The 19,524-nt window shown below is 35.2% G+C and overlaps 1 protein-coding gene across 1 annotated transcript; it reads left to right on the top strand.

The window, feature by feature from the left end:
- The first annotated feature begins 5,242 nt into the window (after positions 1–5,242).
- Positions 5,243–18,365, top strand: LOC117315950. Its single transcript, XM_033870391.1, has 7 exons — positions 5,243–5,278; positions 12,000–12,442; positions 13,866–14,096; positions 15,087–15,164; positions 15,422–15,502; positions 16,001–16,147; positions 17,380–18,365. The coding sequence occupies exons 2-7, from the start codon at positions 12,003–12,005 to the stop codon at positions 17,429–17,431; spliced, it is 1,029 nt and encodes a 342-aa protein (XP_033726282.1). The 5' UTR covers positions 5,243–5,278; positions 12,000–12,002; the 3' UTR covers positions 17,432–18,365.
- The last annotated feature ends 1,159 nt before the right edge of the window (positions 18,366–19,524 follow it).

The raw sequence follows: 19,524 nt of genomic DNA, 5'->3' as shown, positions 1-19,524 counted from the left end.
AAAGCTATGATAACTCAAAATATAGCATATGCGTATAATTAGAGAAAATCAAGTGCATTATGTAATAACAGTAAATATATAGTATAAACACATATTCTGTACCAGATTTACGTAGTGAAAACGGTATAAGAAGAGGTCAACCATTCAACAGCACCTGGTAGTAGGTCCATTTCCAATAATTCTTGTATTCAAACAATTTTTGTTTTCATAATTTGTTTAATCGGTTTTGAAGTACAATTGTTTTTTTCTTCATCTGTGGATTATCTCTCCTTTCTTCTTTTCTTTTTTTCCTTTTTTTCTTCTTTTTGAGATGAAAACTTAAGTATTTTTGTATCATCTTTAGAAAAAAAGGTATTTCAATTTAGAAGTTAAGCTTACGATGTAATTATCATGGAAATGAACTATCTTGTTAATTAATAATGCATGTCTCTGGTCAATAATACGACCTCTATGACAAAAAGTGATCGTGATCCATTGAAAACTAGAACAGGCTGATGTACATTACAATTCCCTAAACGTTTGAGATTTCAATTCTTTATTTTAATTTTAAAGTGGATAAATAATTATTTGCATCCCAACGTAATTTTACCATTTCGATCGTTCTCCGCCTCTATATTTTATATATAGCTTTTAGACTTACTCACAATCATTAAACGGACATTTTTATCTATTTATTAATTTGGTGTCAATTAGTATTATACAATAATAGACTTCTGTTAAGGTCTATACGGGGTTTTATCATCGACCGAGGACGAAGTCCGAGGTTGATTTTTTTCAGGTTAATAAAACCATCTATTAACCGAAAAAAGGCTATGATAATTTTATTGTAAAACAACTGTTTTGATTTTGGATAATCATTCATTCAGTACCTGTCAACTGCCCCACGAGTTCGAAACCTACGTGGGGCAGTTGCCAGGTACTGACCGTAGGCCGGTGGTTTTTCTCCGGGTACTCCGGCTCCTCCACCTCCAAAACCTGGCACGTCCTTAAATAACCATGGATGTTAAAAGGACATTAAACGAAACAAACCATTGAATGAAAGTAACACCGGTACATGTAATGGTAGAAAAGGAATAGTGAAGCATTTGTAAATATTTAATTACATCTTTTAAACACTACACAATAAAAAATAAAAAATAATACATTAAGATACATTCCATACACTAATTCTTACGGTAATCTAATAGTCTAAAAAATCAAAGCTATTGTGTGCCATGTTTCAAAAGCGTACTTCATCTATATTGTATACGCTGGACAAAAGGAAGGTGAGGTGATTCATAATTTATCAATTTTTAGAAAACGCCCAGTCTCAACCAGCATTTCTACCAGCATTTTTTTATAGCCGGTTAATGTAACTTGACTAAGAATCACCTGACACCATTTTAGCCAATCAAGAAGTGTGAAAATATCAACTTAAAATGAATTCTGTGTGATAGTTAGCAGGTGCTTTATTTATTTATCTATTTATTTACTTATTCATTTATTTATGTATTCATTCCTTTATTTAATTATTTATTTATTTATCTATATTCATTTATCTATTCATATGTTTATTTATATATTTATCTATTTAATCATTCATTTATTTATTTATTTATATTTATTTCTTTATTTATTCATTCATTCATTCATTCATTCATTTATTTTAATATTTATTTATTGATTTATTTATTATTTATTCATTTATCTATATTCATTTATCTATTCATGTTTATTCATATATTTATCTATTTAATCATTCATTCATTCATTTATTTATTTATTCATTTATTTATTTATTTATTTATTTATTTTGTGTCAATTAGTAACAATGGGTGTCATTTCATACATTTTTTCACCAGCAGTGTATACGCTGTCGATGGTTAAGCAGCTATAAAATGAGAGATATATCATTAAATATTTACATTAAAATCGTGTGTACATGTACTGTATACCACGGTATGTATATCGGAACAATACTAGACAACAAACAACCACGATTGCCACTACTAACCCGGACCAGACAGTCGTGTGTTTCAAACACTGACTTATATTGGGTCATCATTAAAAAAACACTTAAGTTCACTTTTTCCACAGAAATTTTGACATTTTAAAAGTGAATTTGACAAATAACACATCTATTTTGTCTTATCTGTAAGACGGTGCTTGTCGTTGAAATAAAAAGGGATTTATGATATTTTAAAAGAAATTTAGAAAAATATCTTATAAAATGAGTTTTTTCTATGCTAGGGTGGCTTTTTCAAACTTGAAATGAAATTTGGACGTTTTTGAAGAAATTTTGACAAATATTTGATTGATTTTGTGGCAGTTCATTTTGTTTTATCCGCTAATGTGCCCTTCTTTCAAATGGAATGCGACTTTGAAATTTGAGAAGAAAGTTAGACAAATAAGTAATTAATGTGTGACCAGAAATAGCGTTGTATCTCGTCACGTTTTTAACAGTAAGATGTTTACTATCAATGATGTATCGGGGGTTGTGGTTTAACTGAAATCAAGTTAAAACTCCATAAATCTTAAATTACAGAAGATAGCTGTTTGAAGTATGATTTAAAATACTTTAGGAAAGACACGATTTATCTCGCGCTTCGTGACGTATCACCATCCCTTCTAAATACAAATGACGTAGTTCAGCACGTGCCATAACCCTTTCACTGAATTATTTACTACTTTACACTTATTCATTTGTTATGAAACAAGTTATATCAACTTATAAATCAATCATTCTTTCTGATCGAGATTGAAGCGAGTTAGGGGTCATTCTGTGAGAGTACCCGGGGGAAAATCCCCAAGTAATCAGGCAAATAACCCTCATTCCTTTTCAGGCCCCTTCGGGGAATTGAACCCAGATCGCCCAGTTGAAAGTTCAATGAAAACCCACCTGAACACCAAATCAAAATCTTAACAATGATTGAGCTCTTATTTCTCAAAACAAAATTCTTTTAAGATTTAAAAAATAATGAGCATTTGTATTTTTTGTAACGGTTTCTTTAACAGCTAATATAATACAAGGAATGAGATCGGTATGCAGGTTGCGTTGAAAAATCAAACGAGATTGAAGGAAAATAGATTCATATAAAAGACACGGAATTTCGTAGAATTCTCCATACATCATTTTAGAAACTTCCCTGGGTTGTGTAGATTTATTGGCAATCATTCACTTATTTCTGGGAAAAAGAAAACATTTCCGAGATTCTTATCCATCAAACAATTAATTATAAGTCTTCGTTTGTTAAACTGTAGTGACATTTCGGTTTATATCTCGTGTGAACGATACGTCATACGCGTGGGGCTGTATACAGCAATCTGGCGATTATTAATCTTTTTTTTTAATTTTGACATTTATTTAAACTGATGTATAAACAATGTAAGCCATTTTTTTGGTTATTATGACCAATTTATTAACACACCCTTTGCCGACGTGCAGATGTAATATCAACTTATGTTCAGTTTTAACTTAAGTGACCTTCAAATCTCGTCTAGTATTCAGATATAATATACATATCTCTGTGCTACATTTGTATTTGACAATTATTTGTATAAATAAAAGAAAAAAAACATACAAACAGTTATTGCCATGTATTGTTAAATGGCGTCCGCCCTGCCCCGCCCACTCCTCTAATAATATTACTCATTAACGACCTCGCGCCTGGCGTGACGTCATCCAATGGTATGTGGCGAAGTCCGTACGCCAATGATGGCGGGATTACATGTTTACATAATTGTGGTAATGATATCCAAGTATTTGTTTATGTAATTTTGTTTATTTTTTATATTATACACCATAAACATATCCATATGTGAACCTTTTAAGGGTTATGAGAAATTTGTTTTCTCTGTACCATTGGGAGGAGAAGAAATGTTTTCAAATTTATTTTGTGCACATGAAATCAAGTTGCATCAAATGCCGTAACCTTTGATCTCGCGCATAGCTGCAGTACATTAATTATTTTATCTAGTTATGAAATATTTTAATTAGCTATGAAACTGCGGTCAGTCATTCACGCAATAACGAATATTAACGTCAAAAGTCACTGTATAAACAGGCGTTAAGAAAACGCGTGTATTAACCCAGAATCGGGATCTGATTTGTATGGTGCGTTTTGTCGGTAAAGCGGAAGACGCTGATGCTTTAGAAGCATCTGGCCTCATTTATTTTGTCCTTTTTCCGGGGTCACAATGAAAATCTGTATTTTTGTTCTATTTTGCCCCAGTGTTATCGATTTTGATATAGAATTGCGCTTTCGTTATCATGGCGGTATTCTCTGTTAAGCGACCTGGGGCACGGGTAAATGGAAATTGGGGCGAGGGGTTGCACGAGGCAGGGGTCAACTGGGCAGGGGGAAGGGGTCAAACTCAGAGACAAAGTTATTGGTAGGGAGGATATCAAGGTCAGTCCATGAATAAGGTCAAAGGTTTAAAACAAGATCAGCAGATGGCTGATAAACAGTTGGCGAAGCCTGTGACCTGTAACAGATATGGGAACACTAAAAGTCTGTTAATGGCGGACGAAAGTGCCAGCTCGCGGTAAGTTTGATGCTTTTAAACTCATTTACTATATCGATATCAACAATTTGATAAGTGCACGGGACCCGTAAAGCTTAATACTCAATGGATATACACAAACAACGTCACTATATGCCGTAGTCATTGCAAATACTTCTACACCAATTCTTGAGAATTGGTGTAGAAGTGTTTGCAAAAACTGGCATAATAGAAAAAAAGGGGCGCCGCTTTACAAAGGTCAAGTTCAGGGAACATGGCTAAGTTTAAACAATTAGGACACAATCATTGTATGGTTCAAAGAATATGAAGGTCAAATGACAAGATTATGGTCATCATTAGAGTCGGGGGAGGGTTAGGGAGGGGACAGGGGGCAAGGACATGTGATGGGGTGGGGGGCAGAGGGCAGAGGGCAGAGGGCAGAGGGCAGCGGGCAAGGACATGTGATAGGGAATTGGAGTGGTTTTAGGTACAGTGATATCAAGGAGGTCAAGGTCACTGGAGATCGGCACAAATGACTGTACTAATCACAAATGGACAACAGCATGTCGTTATACATATTCAATTCCTATACCATTCTTCTTTAAACCTTATGGGGCCTCCGGAAACATACATGTTTAATTGTGGGGGAGGATTCCTGTTTCTATATTTAAAACCGCAATTGTGACGTCATAGTTGTAGAGGTGTATCCCATGTGAAAACAACAGGCGCTGATTTAATTCACCATTCCATAAGCGTACAGGTGAGACAGTCGTACGGATTATACTACAAAACACAGGTAAGCTTTACCTGTAGACGGGCTGCTTTGTCGTAGTCAAACAATAGTATACTCTTACTTATATACTAAACTTTAAGTTACAATATACAACGAATCTAATATCACAAAAATGGATACAGAAAGTTGTTAAACCTATATAAATATGTTTCCTGAAACATTACTAAATGTTTCTTCTTCGAAAGTATTTACATAATTATGATAATCAAGTGATATATTTTGCATATTTAATTTCAGGAATGCTAATTACTATTTATTGGAATATGTTGGGTTTTTTTTGTACTTTTCTATCCGGATTTTGAAAATTCTTTTTTGACCCTTTTGATTTATTTTCTGCCACATCCTGGCTGTTAACATTTAGGCTCTTAGCAACACTGACCTGTCCTGGAAGGAGAGCAGAGCTGAGTTCATTTTTGGCTCAGTTCTATCTTAATCCAGTTTGTTCTGAAATGTGCTAATAATGTGTGTGTCTTGTGAACACTCCTTCAATTTATCTGTCCTTAGAATGAATAGGCCTTAAAATGGCAGTGTCGAACGAAAGTTACAAACTGGACATGGAATGTTCAAGGGTCGAAAGCGAAGCACGTGGTGGTGTTAAAAGAAGAAGCGCAAACTAGGCATAAATATTTAAGAATTATTTTAGAAAACCAAATGAATAAGACAATATCAAAATCGCTGAGCTACTCTGTCTGCAAATGCCAGTTTCGTGGCTGGTCTTCATGTTTAAAATCCGACCACACACACACATCATGTTTTCCGCGCGTTTGTCATACCGGTGTTCTGTTCAAGCTTTTTTTCAACATGTCGAACATTCCGTTGTGTTTCTGTGAACAAGATCAACATCTTTGGAGTAAATTTGTTGCTCGCGTGGCAATCGTCAACCAAAGCGTTCTTTGACATTAAGCGGTCGTAAAAAAGCCAGACAGGTGTGAAACGGTGAACCGCCCCTCTCACTCACACACACGCTTGTTTTGACAGCTTCTAAAATTATGATGTAACTAGTATGTTTACATATGAGTAAATCATATTCGTGACTAGGATTACAGCCGTTGTATAATGTAGATCTAAATTACCAAGCTTGTTTACTGAAAGTATAGGGTCAGAGATGACAAGTATCTAAAAACAGGGGCGGGACAACTATCAACGTTGCCATCTAAACATTCAAAGTTCAATTCAAGCTGTTGTCTGACGGTTAAATTAACCTTAGCTCCGAAATTCCATCCATATATGCATGGATTTTGCATCACAAGGTAATTCTGAAGTTTACGTAAGTCGGACTTTTCTAATCCTCTTTTGTCACGCAATTTGTGGGGGGAAATCTATTTTGAAAAAAAGAAAACTGCATTTAATATGATATTTGTGGACCATGTAATGTAAACGGTTCGGTTTTATTATGTACAAAGTCATAAGTGATGAATAAGATCTATATAGCATTTTACTAACATCTCAATCGAAACCTTAATTCTGAATTAAGCTCGATAGAACGAGGACAAAATGCGAACAACATATAGTTTTGTACGGAGACCATTAGAAACATTGCAGGGAAAAAGACCAGGCGTTTCGGGACCATGCGTTTCCCGAGAGTAAGCGTCTTCTTCATCGACGACGCTCACCAGACAAATCTATATCCATGCAGTCCAAGATAAGTCCTATTCTCATAATAAGAACTAAGCTCGTGCATGAAAATAAAGTCACATTTCAAAGTCATCACCATGCCACGATGTAACTTTTGGAGGGTGGTAATAGTGTAAAACGTGTAACGTTTAGAGGGTGGTAATAGTGTAAAGTATGTAACATTTGGAGGGTGGTAATAGTGTAAAGTATGTAACGTTTAGAGGGTGGTAAAAGTGTAAAGTATGTAACATTTGGAGGGTGGTAATAGTGTAAAGTATGTAACTATTGGAGGGTGGTAATAGTGTAAAGTATGTAACTATAGGAGGGTAGTAATAGTGTAAAGTATGTAACTTTTGGAGGGTGGTAATAGTGTAAAGTATGTAACTATTGGAGGGTGGTAATAGTGTAAAGTATGTGACTTTTGGATGGTGGTAAAAGTGTAAAGTATGTAACATTTGGAGGGTGGTAATAGTGTAAAGTATGTAACATTTTGAGGGTGGTAATAGTGTAAAGTATGGCAGTTTTGGGAGGTGGTAATAGGGTAAAGTATGAAACATTTGGAGGCTGGTAATAGTGTAAAGCGTGTAACGTTTAGAGGGTGGTAAAAGTGTAAAGTATGTAACATTTGGAGGGTGGTAATAGTGTAAAGTATGAAATTTTTGGAGGGAGGTAATAGTGTAAAATATGTAACTATTGGAGGGTGGTAATAGTGTAAAGTATGTGACTTTTGGATGGTGGTAAAAGTGTAAAGTATGTAACATTTGGAGGGTGGTAATAGTGTAAAGTATGTAACATTTTGAGGGTGGTAATAGTGTAAAGTATGGCAGTTTTGGGAGGTGGTAATAGGGTAAAGTATGAAACATTTGGAGGGTGGTAATAGTGTAAAATATGTAACTATTGGAGGGTGGTAATAGTGTAATGTATGCAACATTTGGAGGGTGGTAATAGTGTAAAGTATGTAACATTTGGAGGGTGGTAATAGTGTAAAGTATGTAACATTTGGAGGGTGGTAATAGTGTAAAGTATGTAACATTTGGAGGGTGGTAATAGTGTAAAGTATGTAACATTTGGAGGCTGGTAATAGTGTTAAGTATGTAACTCTTGGAAGGTGGTACATGTAATAGTGTAAAATATTTAAATTATGGAGACAGGTATTGGTGTAAAGTATGTCACGTTTGAAGGGGAGATTCAGAGATTTTATGATATAATAGCCTCGTTTTGATTATGTCAATCAGAATTACTCTTTGTTATGAGATGCAGCACGTTTAAATAACGTCATTGTTTTAAATGTACATAAACAATTCCAAAAAAAGCCAACGCCAAGTTGCAATTGTTTATGCAAAAGAGCTGTTTTGTTGAAGACCTGCTTTTTGACATAAACAGGTTTGTTGGAGACCAAGAGGCGGTATGTGTGTCTAAATATGCTACCAGGGTGCCCCCTCCGCCTAGAGCTTTGATATATTCCCTGTAAAATATTCCCATTCATTAGCCAACTGGAGAATATGCAATTTTTGCGAGGATGCCTTGTCTGTGACATAGGGACTTGACATGGATTCCCAGTCCATGGTCTATATATATATATTTACATTTGCTCCACATTTCCCCATTGACACAATGCTAAGAGGTAGTTGCCACCATACGCCTATAACACCCAGTGTCTCAGGCTATAACACCCAGGCGGGGGGTCATGTGACATTAAAAAAGGCGGGATTTTTTTGTTTTGGTTTATTTTTTTCCAAGATGACGAAAATGGTAAGACAATGTAAATATAAGTATTGAACAGTGGTTTTAATGTTGTTATAGTCGATATGGCAGCAAGATGTATGGTGGGCAAATGTAGCATGTTCCCATGTCATTTGCCCACCATACATCTTGCTGCCATATCGACTATAACAACATTAAAACCACTGTTCACTGCTTAAATGATACATACTGTTATGGACTGAGGGTTCAGAATTCCTCTCAAGCCCCTGTGGTCCGCGAGAAGATATCAAGCTTCTTCAAAGAGGCGAAACGTGTGTACAAAATATTTTGCATTAAGTTTGATAGTAAAGTTTGAGATTTGATAAATTACTCGTTGATGTAAGTCTGTAACTGTGGAAACTATCTACCTGGAAATATTACAGGTACAACGAAAGGAGTATTAATATACACATTATTTATCACTAACGACACTAAGTTTATGATGTATAACAAAGTTTACGAGTTTTTCTTATGCATTTTACATGATGTTACTTTGATTGAGAATGCGTGACATTCCAGTCACACTTTTTGACTGATATTTCTCAGAATCTTTGTAAATAAGATCAACTTGAAAACAGTTTGCCCCGTTTTCTGCGAGTTTTACGGTCGGGCGGGGCAATTTAGATGTCTATTACAAGTCGGAAGTCTGCATTTCACACCAATTCATCATTTCTTGTGTTGCATAAAACATGCATTATAGCATTCTCTGGATGTGTTTATAAGACGTTAACTGGGCAGTAACGCCTTTCATTAACTTTTACATATCTAAACATACCTGTGTAATACACACGTGTGTGCATACATACAAAATGTGTAACATACAACTGTATCACAATTTATTATACCCACCTGTATTTTATTTCAGATGTTTTTTCACATGTAAATACATATTTTTTGTATATGTACCTGTATTGTTCACCTGTACATAAGTATACACCTGCAATGTATCACATATACACTCTTGTACACATGTACACGTGTTTTCACATGTACATACATGTGTTTTTAACACCTGTACAAAACTGGTACAGTGTATTTCATCACGTGTAGATATTTTGTTTTACCTGTGATTTATTTCTCAACTGTACACGTGTGTGTTTTCACGTGTTTACGCTTGTATTTTATCATGTGTACACAACTGTTATTTCATCACGTGTAGATGAATTTTAATGTGATTTTTTTCAACTGTACACGTGTGTTTTCACTTTACGTGCACACGCCTGTATTTTATCGCTTGCACACAACTATAACTTCATCACCTGTAGATATTTATTTTAAAATGTACTTTTTTCAACTGTACACATGTGTGTTTTCATGTGTACAGGCCTGTATTTTTATCACTTGTACACAACTGTGACTTCAACATCTGTAGATATTTTTCTTAACTGTGATTTTTTTCTCAACTGTACACATGTGTGTTTTCACGTGTACATGTAAGCTATATATAAAACGTGTATAGTGTAACATACATTTTAGACACCTCAGCCCACCTGTAATAAAAACTCATTGACAATACTAATGAACCCAAGAAATACGAATTCAGTAAATATTATGTACATAGCTAGTGTTTTATAACTAGTTAGGTCATTTATCGTGAAGGTCAAACTCGTAAATATTATACTAAAATACAGATAGTTACGGCCGTGGTATGACACGTATTTGCATAACTATGATTGCTATATAAGCTTTAAATATTTTTATATTGAGTTCAGAAAAACAAAATACCCAAGTATATGCATACAAACATCGTTTTCTCGAAGTCAATGGTCATGAAAAAAAAAATTATTCGAGATAACCGAGTTTATTTTATTTATTTGTTCTACTCTCAAAACTGAATATTTTGTTTGAGTTAAACATCATAGTCTGAGATAGCGAAATTAAACTACATCAAATAGAATTCAGTTAATGACATTTACCCTCTACATATTGCCGTTAATGACATTTACCCTCTACATATTGCCGTTAATGACATTTACCCTCTACATATTGCCGTTAATGACATTTACCCTCTACATATTGCCGTTAACGACATTTACCCTCTACATATTGCCGTTAATGACATTTACCCTCTACATATTGCCGTTAACGACATTTACCCTCTACATATTGCCGTTAACGACATTTACCCTCTACATATTGCCGTTAATGACATTTACCCTCTACATATTGCCGTATACATGTAAAACCCACGAATTCATATCCAGAGGCCGTGGCACGATTCGTACATTTTTTGGACCAATCAGAAGACTGCTTTCTTGGGGGTTTCGGTTCCGACTGACGGCTGCCTCTCCAGGTTACATTTCGATAGTGAGAGAACTGATTTAAATACAAAGTTTTAAAGACTAAAAACTCAGATGTCTTCTTTAATGAAAACAAAATAAAGATGTAGGTTTGTCAGATATTTGTGATGAATACTTTCGAGTCCTGGATATGATAACCCTTTTCAGTTCCGTGGATTCGAAAACGATATTTAGCTACCTGAAAGAAATCGATCTATTCTATAGACTCTGATGTCTTTAACGTTACTCCCTTTGACATTCTATTTATATTCAATATATTATATATTACAAAGTTCACAAAATCTATTCGTATATATATATATATATATTACCATTTTTAAGCAATAATCATTTTTATCATAATTATCTAAATATACAATACGAATGTTTTTTAAAATGACCAATTTTATCTTATTTTAACATATAAAATCAAAACGATATTATTGTTTGGCCCTAAATGACCCTAGTTGTCGATGGGCCGTAAAACGCAAACAAACAAATAAAAGTGTCCGATAAATGCATAGACCATTAGTAGCACTTAAATTGCATGTTTTGGTGGCAACGCCAAAGACGGGGATCCCCAAAATGTTTCGCACAAGAGCTCCGAAGTTTGATATGTGTTGAGGTATTTGATTGGTTGCTATTTTTAGAGTCGAAACGAGATTCTCTGTGTCAATAGTCCGACGGTCTCTGTCCGTGAGACTTTTGAGATGTCGGAAACGACAATGTAGAATCATTCGTATTCGTTTACAGAAATGGTTTAGTGAGGTTAACAACTTAATTCTGCTCAAGAGCTGACCTGGAACCATTTAGCCAAAATTACTGAAAGATGAAAAGCCTGAATCATCGTAAATTCATGTTGTTGAATCATATGTTTGGAGGACCTTGCTTGGTTGTGAGAGGTGTTTTGTAATTGTAGAGTTTTTTTGTTTTTTTTTTTTTCGAATTTCCTCCATTCTCAACAGGAAGTTAGCAAACTAAAATTAACCGGGCTCCGGACCAATAATTCCGGAATTTATAGTCACAAATTCGTCATCAACTGACCAGTATAGAGGTGTGTTGCTACAGTTGTGTTTTGTTTGTTACAGAGTATGGAGTCTCTACCGGAAGAATCCTTGGCTTCCGTCATCCAACAGACGATCAGGGATGGAACTGTTACTGAGTTGATAAGTACATTTAATGTTACCGATGATTCATCAGCGCTCACGACAACGAATATACCTCCTCTTATACAAGGTAACCTCAAGGAACGCCACACAAACCGGACAGTGCAGTTATCAACCGGAAGTACAAAACTAACAAACTTCTCAGACACGTTAGATACATTTCCGGTTTTAGACAGAACTGACGATTCGCTTTCGATTCAGGACCAGGTTATAATGGGAGCGGCCATAACAGTAGGCTTTCTGGCGATATTAGCTATTGTTCTTAGGTTTGCAATGCCAATCTTCAGAATTAGACGAAGAGCGAAAAAACAAAACACAGAAATCCAAACCGAGGATCTGTATGATGAGAAGAAGACAGATGGAAGGTAGGTACGGTAATGTCATCACATTTCAAAAAGAATCATCCTTGTTATCTATATATTTACTATAGTTGTAACAACATTTTTCATTGGTTGACAACCACAGGTTATTAAACGACGGCTAATCATGCTCCCTGTTATAATTGTGTTTGTGATTATGTCGTAGATGTAACAACATTTTTCATTGGTTAACAACCACAGATTATTAAACGACAGCTAACCATGCTACCTAGTATAATTGTGTTTGTGATTATGTCGTAGATGTTACAGCATTTTTGATTGGTTAAAAAGAGCAAAACGGATTATTGAAGAATTAACTTAAGTATATTTTTATGTTATGAAGCTATAACAAAACAAAAAAGAAACAAAACCAAAAAACAGAGTGTGCTCTATTTAAACTGCGAGGCCACGCAACTTACTACGCAATGCCTTTGAATGATCGAGTTTGTAGGGTGAGTTCAATTCAACTCCATTATTCATTTATATAGACCGCGAAGTGAAGAGAGTACAATCCGGTTTTAAGTGTTATAGCTCCATAACATAAAATATATATTCAAGTTAATCCTTATAATTTAATTTACCTTTTACAATCTTTGTGTAAATCCTCATTTATTGGCGAACTCTTTTTTTTTTAGAATTGTGTATATGAGTCAATCAAAGGCCGCGTTACAAACGATGACGTCATTTTTTACGCCAAGTGTTGATAATGTTATTTTAAGCCAATGAAACGCTTGTTACAAGCAAGATTAAATTAGTTAACAACTAACCATACATTGCTCTATAACGATCCCGTTTGTAGTGTGGTCCGCAAACTCCTTTATCTAAGTTATATCGTCCTCAGAGCAAGGAAGCACCTGTTGGAAATTATTGTATTAATCAAATAGATGTAGTAAGATTTACTTTATTCATGTTACTGTAGAGTTGTTCATTTTCACGGAGCTTATGTCTCGCGGTAATGCCAGTCAAACCTAGTTTGTTGGTATTAGAATTCGCGAAACGACGCTTTGCAAATATCATGGAATTCTAAAATATTCACTGGGTATTTATTTTGGGTATTTATTTTCGCGCTATATAATGACCGCAAATAAAGGGGAAATGAATTTCCCGCGAATATCATTAACTATACAGTATATGGTTCATTAAAACTTCCCTTTCGATTCGTTGTTCATAATTCAATGCGTATTTTTATCGACATAAAAACACCTTAAATAAGGTAAATAGTCCCGTTATCATTTTCTGTTCCATCTTTAACGCAAAATTGACGGGAATACAAAACAAACGCTTCGCACAAAGAAATACTTCGCACACGATATATATGGAACAGCAAACGTGTGTGGGTCTGAAACTTTGTGTTCTGTGTTCGAATCTTTTTCTCTTTTTTTTTTTACAAATATTATATGTATATAACTCTATATTTTTTTCCAAACAGCTTATATGCGCCATATACACTAGCTATGGATTCTGACCAATCACAGTCATCGTCACAGTCTGACCAATCGCAATCCTCGACACAGTCCGACTGGTCGGAAACGTCCAGTAACCACACAAAAAGTACGTACTACTCCTCAGACAGTCACCAGATGGCGCTGTGGAAGGAAGCCTCGTTTGGGAATTTGATGGGATCTACGTTATCCTTACCTGTGTGTCTACCTGGGGATAGGTAAGAATTGAAACAACAGACGATGATGATGATGATGATCATGATGATGATCATGATCATGATCATGATGAGGGTCATGATCATGATCATGATGAGGGTCATGATCATGATCATGATATTAAGTCAATAAATAAATAGAGAATAAAAAATACATAAATAATAAAAAAGAGTGAGTGAGTGAGTGAGTGAGTGAGTGAGTGAGTGAGTGAGTGAGCGAGTGAGTGAGCGAGTGAGTAAATAAAAAGTACAAAATCCAATCAAGCTGGTTACAGATTTGTCAACAAAGCCATATAGCATTGTTAGTTTTGATCCCTAACACAGTAAGGTGTGTCATCTCTGTGGTGTAATATTACATTAAAGTACATCAAACCCCATCCTCGGTCAATATTGTATATTATTATCCTATTTTATTTGAGCTGTATAATCTGAAGTCATTTTGCCCCATACTCCCGCTGTAACTAGCTTTTACCTTTTGTACACCTGGCGACGATCAAATCGATCAACATGCATCAAACTCTCCCGCAGATGTGTCGCGCATGCGCCGCGGGTCCACATGTTTCGCCACTCAAGCTTTTTTTGATAGACAATGAATCACTGGGCGGGAATGGCGTCAGGCCTCAGCGGGTCATTGTGGATGGCCTTTTTAAAGTTAAATGCTTTGGTCCTTTTTTCATTAACATTTCCTCAATGCGCATAATATATGCTGTTTATAACTTGTTGATTGTATATTAATTAAGATTAACAGGATAAGTCACTTATCTTTTTAAAGCTTGCTTTCACTTCAGCTGATTTGGACGGCCGTATTTATTTATCTATTTATTTATTTATTTATTATTTCATTGTTAAACTGTCTGGTAAATGAGCGACACGATTTAGAGGTATATTTCATTGTGTTCATGTGTCCTTTTCACATTTTACTGTGGTTGACTGTCCCGATCACTTTAGCTGATTTGGTCGGCCGTATTGATTTATTTATTGAATTTTTTTCAGTGGTTGTTTGTCCCGATCACACTCCTCCGAAGGTCTCAACGTCAATGCTAGCATAATGACAGCATTGTCTTGTAAAACGTAAGTGCGCATGCCCGGTTGACTGATGTATTTTACTAATGCACGAATGTATTTTCACATAGGCGAAGAGTGTCATACTTCCTTCATTTGATTTTGATATTTTCCTTCCGTGACAAAATATTTCAAATTTTGAAGAAAAAAAAATCTTTTAACCACAATGAAATCACTTTAACGGTCGAAAAACTTGAATAAAATGTTGGTGGGAAAATATTTTATCGTTACTTGCGCCTGCAATAATTGACGTTATCTTTTTACAGGTTTATCGAATATAGCGGAAACAGCTTTCTAAAATCGGGACCGGACACTGAACGAGGTTCGGATATTTTCGACGACAGAGCGTAAGTTTTATCATTAGATTATTCTATTGGTTGTTGAAGGTTACGCTGTTGGTTAGCTGTGTTAGTTGTGTTCAATTAATACTTTCGTTTACTTCCGGTTACTTTCGATAACTTTCGGTAACTTTCGGTAACTTTCGGTAATTGTCGGATGACTTCGTTTATTTCGATATCTGTACTTGTTTTTAACATCATATTTAGATTTTTCAAATTCGTTTTCATCAACTTACAAATCTTATTTTTGATTTGTTGTTAGGCTATTTAAATACGTTTTCAACAACTATGATATTTTGTCTGAGGACATTGGTGTGGTTGTCATGTGTATAGATTACATAATACATTTGTACATATTATTCAGTAAAAGGTACACAAAACTGAATTCGTACCGCCAATTGTGCTTATAGAAATTCTGTAATTTTGTTTGAAAATTCGTCCAACATATAAGGGAAACAGCAAATTCTTTCCAACAACGCTATAGATAGCTTCACGATGATTTCACAGGTCGACTCAATCCCTCAAGTCTTCCCATACTAATGGATCTATATCAGACGGGCGGTCGGACGGACATCTGGACAGACGATCGGACGGACTGCTGGACAAACGTGTTACTGAACTCAACCCTTTGTTTAAGCAATGCTACAACAACAAGTAAGCTATAAGAAAATCAGTGTAGAATGTGTTTAATGAAGTATTCGATATATCTAATTTCATATCCGATATCAACGACCAGAAATTTATGTGTTCGAGATACTGAAGTTCATAAAGGTTATACATAGCACGGGTAATGGTAATTCGAGTTACAGAATTTGATATCCACTAACGAAGAACTTGTTCAATTTGTAATTCGAGATTCGAGATAAAAAAAATGCATATCCACTTGTTTTTAACATGAGAGATGAAGTATTCGAGACATCGAAGTTTATATAAGAAAGGGTATGACGTGTTTGAATAGTTATTCGTGATATCGAAGTTTATATGAGTTAGTGTATGACATTTGTAACTAGGTATTCGAGACACCGAAGTTCATATCCAAAAGTTTTAAGTATATAGCTATAGTGTATTGTGATAAGGACGCTATGAAGGACATTTATTCAGTATATTGTCCGTAGGCTAGGTATTCGGGATACAGAAGTTTATATCAGGAAGTATATAGCAAACGTTTTTAGAAATCCTGGTAACAGAAGCTGGCATCAGTTAGTTGTTTACATGTTTAATAAGTTTTCGAGTTACAGTTGTTTACATGTTTAATAAGTTTTCGAGTTACAGAAGTTCATATCAGTTACGGTATTATATGTGTAATTAGGATTTCGAGACATTGAAGTTTATATAAGAAAGGGTGTGACGTGTTCAAATAGTTATTCGTGATATCGAAGTTTATATAAGCTAGTGTGTGACAATTGTTACTATGTATTCAAGACATCGAAGTTAAATCCAACAGTTTTTAGCATATAGACTTATTACGATTTCGAGACATCGAAGTTCATATCCAACAGTGTCTTAGAATGGGTACAATGCGTTACTGATAAGCATGGGAAAAAGGGTGTTTTCGTATATTTTATTCGAGATAAAGAAGTTTTTAATCTAATACAGAACACAATCTAATCGTATATATATAGATAGATTGGAATTCTTTAATCCGGACGATTTTTGTCCGGAGTAACGAGGGTCTTCATTGTGCTACAAAGCGACATATGTATACACATGGTATGATTTATCTATCTATGTCGAGGTTATACACATGGTATGATTTATCTATCTATGTCGAGGTTATACACATTGTATGATTTATCTATCTATGTCGAGGTTAAACGGGTTGGAGTTGGTGTTGCCTGACATAGTCGTCTTGTAAATGAAACTTAAAATATGTTTATATTTTTCAGATATAAGGCAAACTTTGCTGAAACAAAGTTAACCGAAGAAAAGTGTCTGTAGGACTCCAACGAGGAGAACTCCACGTCTACTCGTATTCAAGAGAAACAACTCTGTGCCTATTCCTGTCGGGCCTGTGCGAACAATTAAGGGAGGCAACCCAGTACAAAAATTTACCTCAGGACAAAGGAAGCATTGCTAGACTAAATCCTGGGAAAGAATCCCGGACAAACTTCCTAAATCCATGGAGACCATGACTCGGAAAGAAGGATTTCTGATTGACGGAACGCTGAGCCCAACAACTGGTTTTGTGGGAAAGAATGGAAAAAGCAAGGTCATAACCTCGATCAGGAACGAAAAAAGTTATTCGGTGAAAGAAAAAGGAATTTCAGAATGAAAAAAACTTTTGACAAATATCATTCATTTCGAAATCCTAAATGGCGGAAGTACGTACAGTCCAAGGGAAATAACTCTGTTTATTCTTCCAGAGGAAAACTTGTAAATTCTACAAGAGTTAAAACTTGTGATAAACTGTGTGACGAGATTAATTGGTGCTATATACTGTGAACGAAAATGCTTTTATAAAGTATGACATATCCCAGGGGGAGCTTACTTTATATTTCCGGTGAAATGTAGATCGAACGCTTTTGCGAAGCAAACATATCCAGCGATATAATTCATAGATCGCGTGTCTAAAAATACACACAAAAAATCAGAACATAGTGAATGACTTTTTGTGTGACGGCAACATTATAGTTTATCTCTATAATTGTGCAATATCCCTCTATCTACATGTACGTCAGTGAATTCGAATAGATGTTGCAACGAGTGGTCTCCCTTGGACACGCATATCCTGTGTACCACTTCCGGAAACCACCACGTGACTGTATATATTTGTACATATAGCTGTTATCTTTACATATAAATATATATTTACAGCCGAGTATTAATTTATACGCTTGTTGAGCTTGATCAAATAAATTAATTATAATTATTACTTTTTATGATTTGTTGGTATCAATTAACCAGCTAGATACATCAATTCATCAATGACAGAATTCACTCGCACTAAAATGATGCTACATTTGCTACAATGAACATTAGCATACGGGTATTTCACTGTCTTCCTTCCTTCCTTCCTTCCTGCCTTCCTTCCTTCCTTCCTTCCTTCCTTCCTTCCTTCCTTCCTTCCTTCCTTCCTTCCTTCCTTCCGTCCGTCTGTCCTTCCTTCCTTCCTTCCTTCCTTCCTTCCTTCCTTCCTTCACTACATACAAAATGTACCTCAATGACACGACACATCTATCTAAGGGAACCTTACTTGACCATGGAATGTCTTGACCATGGAATGTCTTGACCATAATCCTGTGTAGTGTATCGTTTAACAGATATGAAAAAAAAAACCGTATAAATTCTTATTCGGTCTTTCCAATCCTTCGGGAAAAAGAAAATCCACATACAGTGAAAATTGTGGAATTATTAGCATCGTCATCTTGAAGCAATTTCTATATAAAAAAAAAAAAGACAATTTTTTTCCCTGGCTGTTGGTGTCTCCTTGACCCCATCCTCATATGACCCTGACTGTTGGCGTCTCCTTGACACCCGTTCTCATATGATCTTGGCTGTTTGTGTCTCCTTGGATCCGTCCTCATATGGCCCTGGCTTGTGGTGTCTCTTTGACCCCGATCTTTATTATGACCCTGGTTATTGATATCTTATATATATATTAAAGAGGCTTGCCCGCAGAGAGATAAGAAAAATTGGCTAATAGAAAAAGATTTTTTACACATGACAGATTGTTGGAATTGTTGAGTTTTTCATTTTATTTTCCTTATAAAACGCTGAAAAGTGATATTAAAACCTCATTTTTTAAATATTATTTATTTAATCGCAACCCGCAATAAGTCCCCGCTATAAAGTGGAGTCTAATTTGATTGACACATCAAAGAAACAAGCACGTGCACAGTTGCCGCACAGTGATAACTTCAAAGGCAGCGACGATTTACAAAGAAGATTTGCCGTTATATTCCATACATTTCCCTCTCAGGTTGAGTTTTAAAACGTCTTTTAAATACATATTCTGTAATTGTTTTCAAGAAATGAAGTCGGAAAGCCTCTAATTTTGTCACATAGAAACGTGTACTGAAGTTTATTTAGTG

Source organism: Pecten maximus, chromosome 17 (assembly GCF_902652985.1).
Source record: "Pecten maximus chromosome 17, xPecMax1.1, whole genome shotgun sequence".
NCBI lineage: Eukaryota > Metazoa > Mollusca > Bivalvia > Pectinida > Pectinidae > Pecten > Pecten maximus.
Note: the sequence above shows the minus strand (reverse complement) of the source record. Positions and strands in the feature narration are given on the sequence as shown.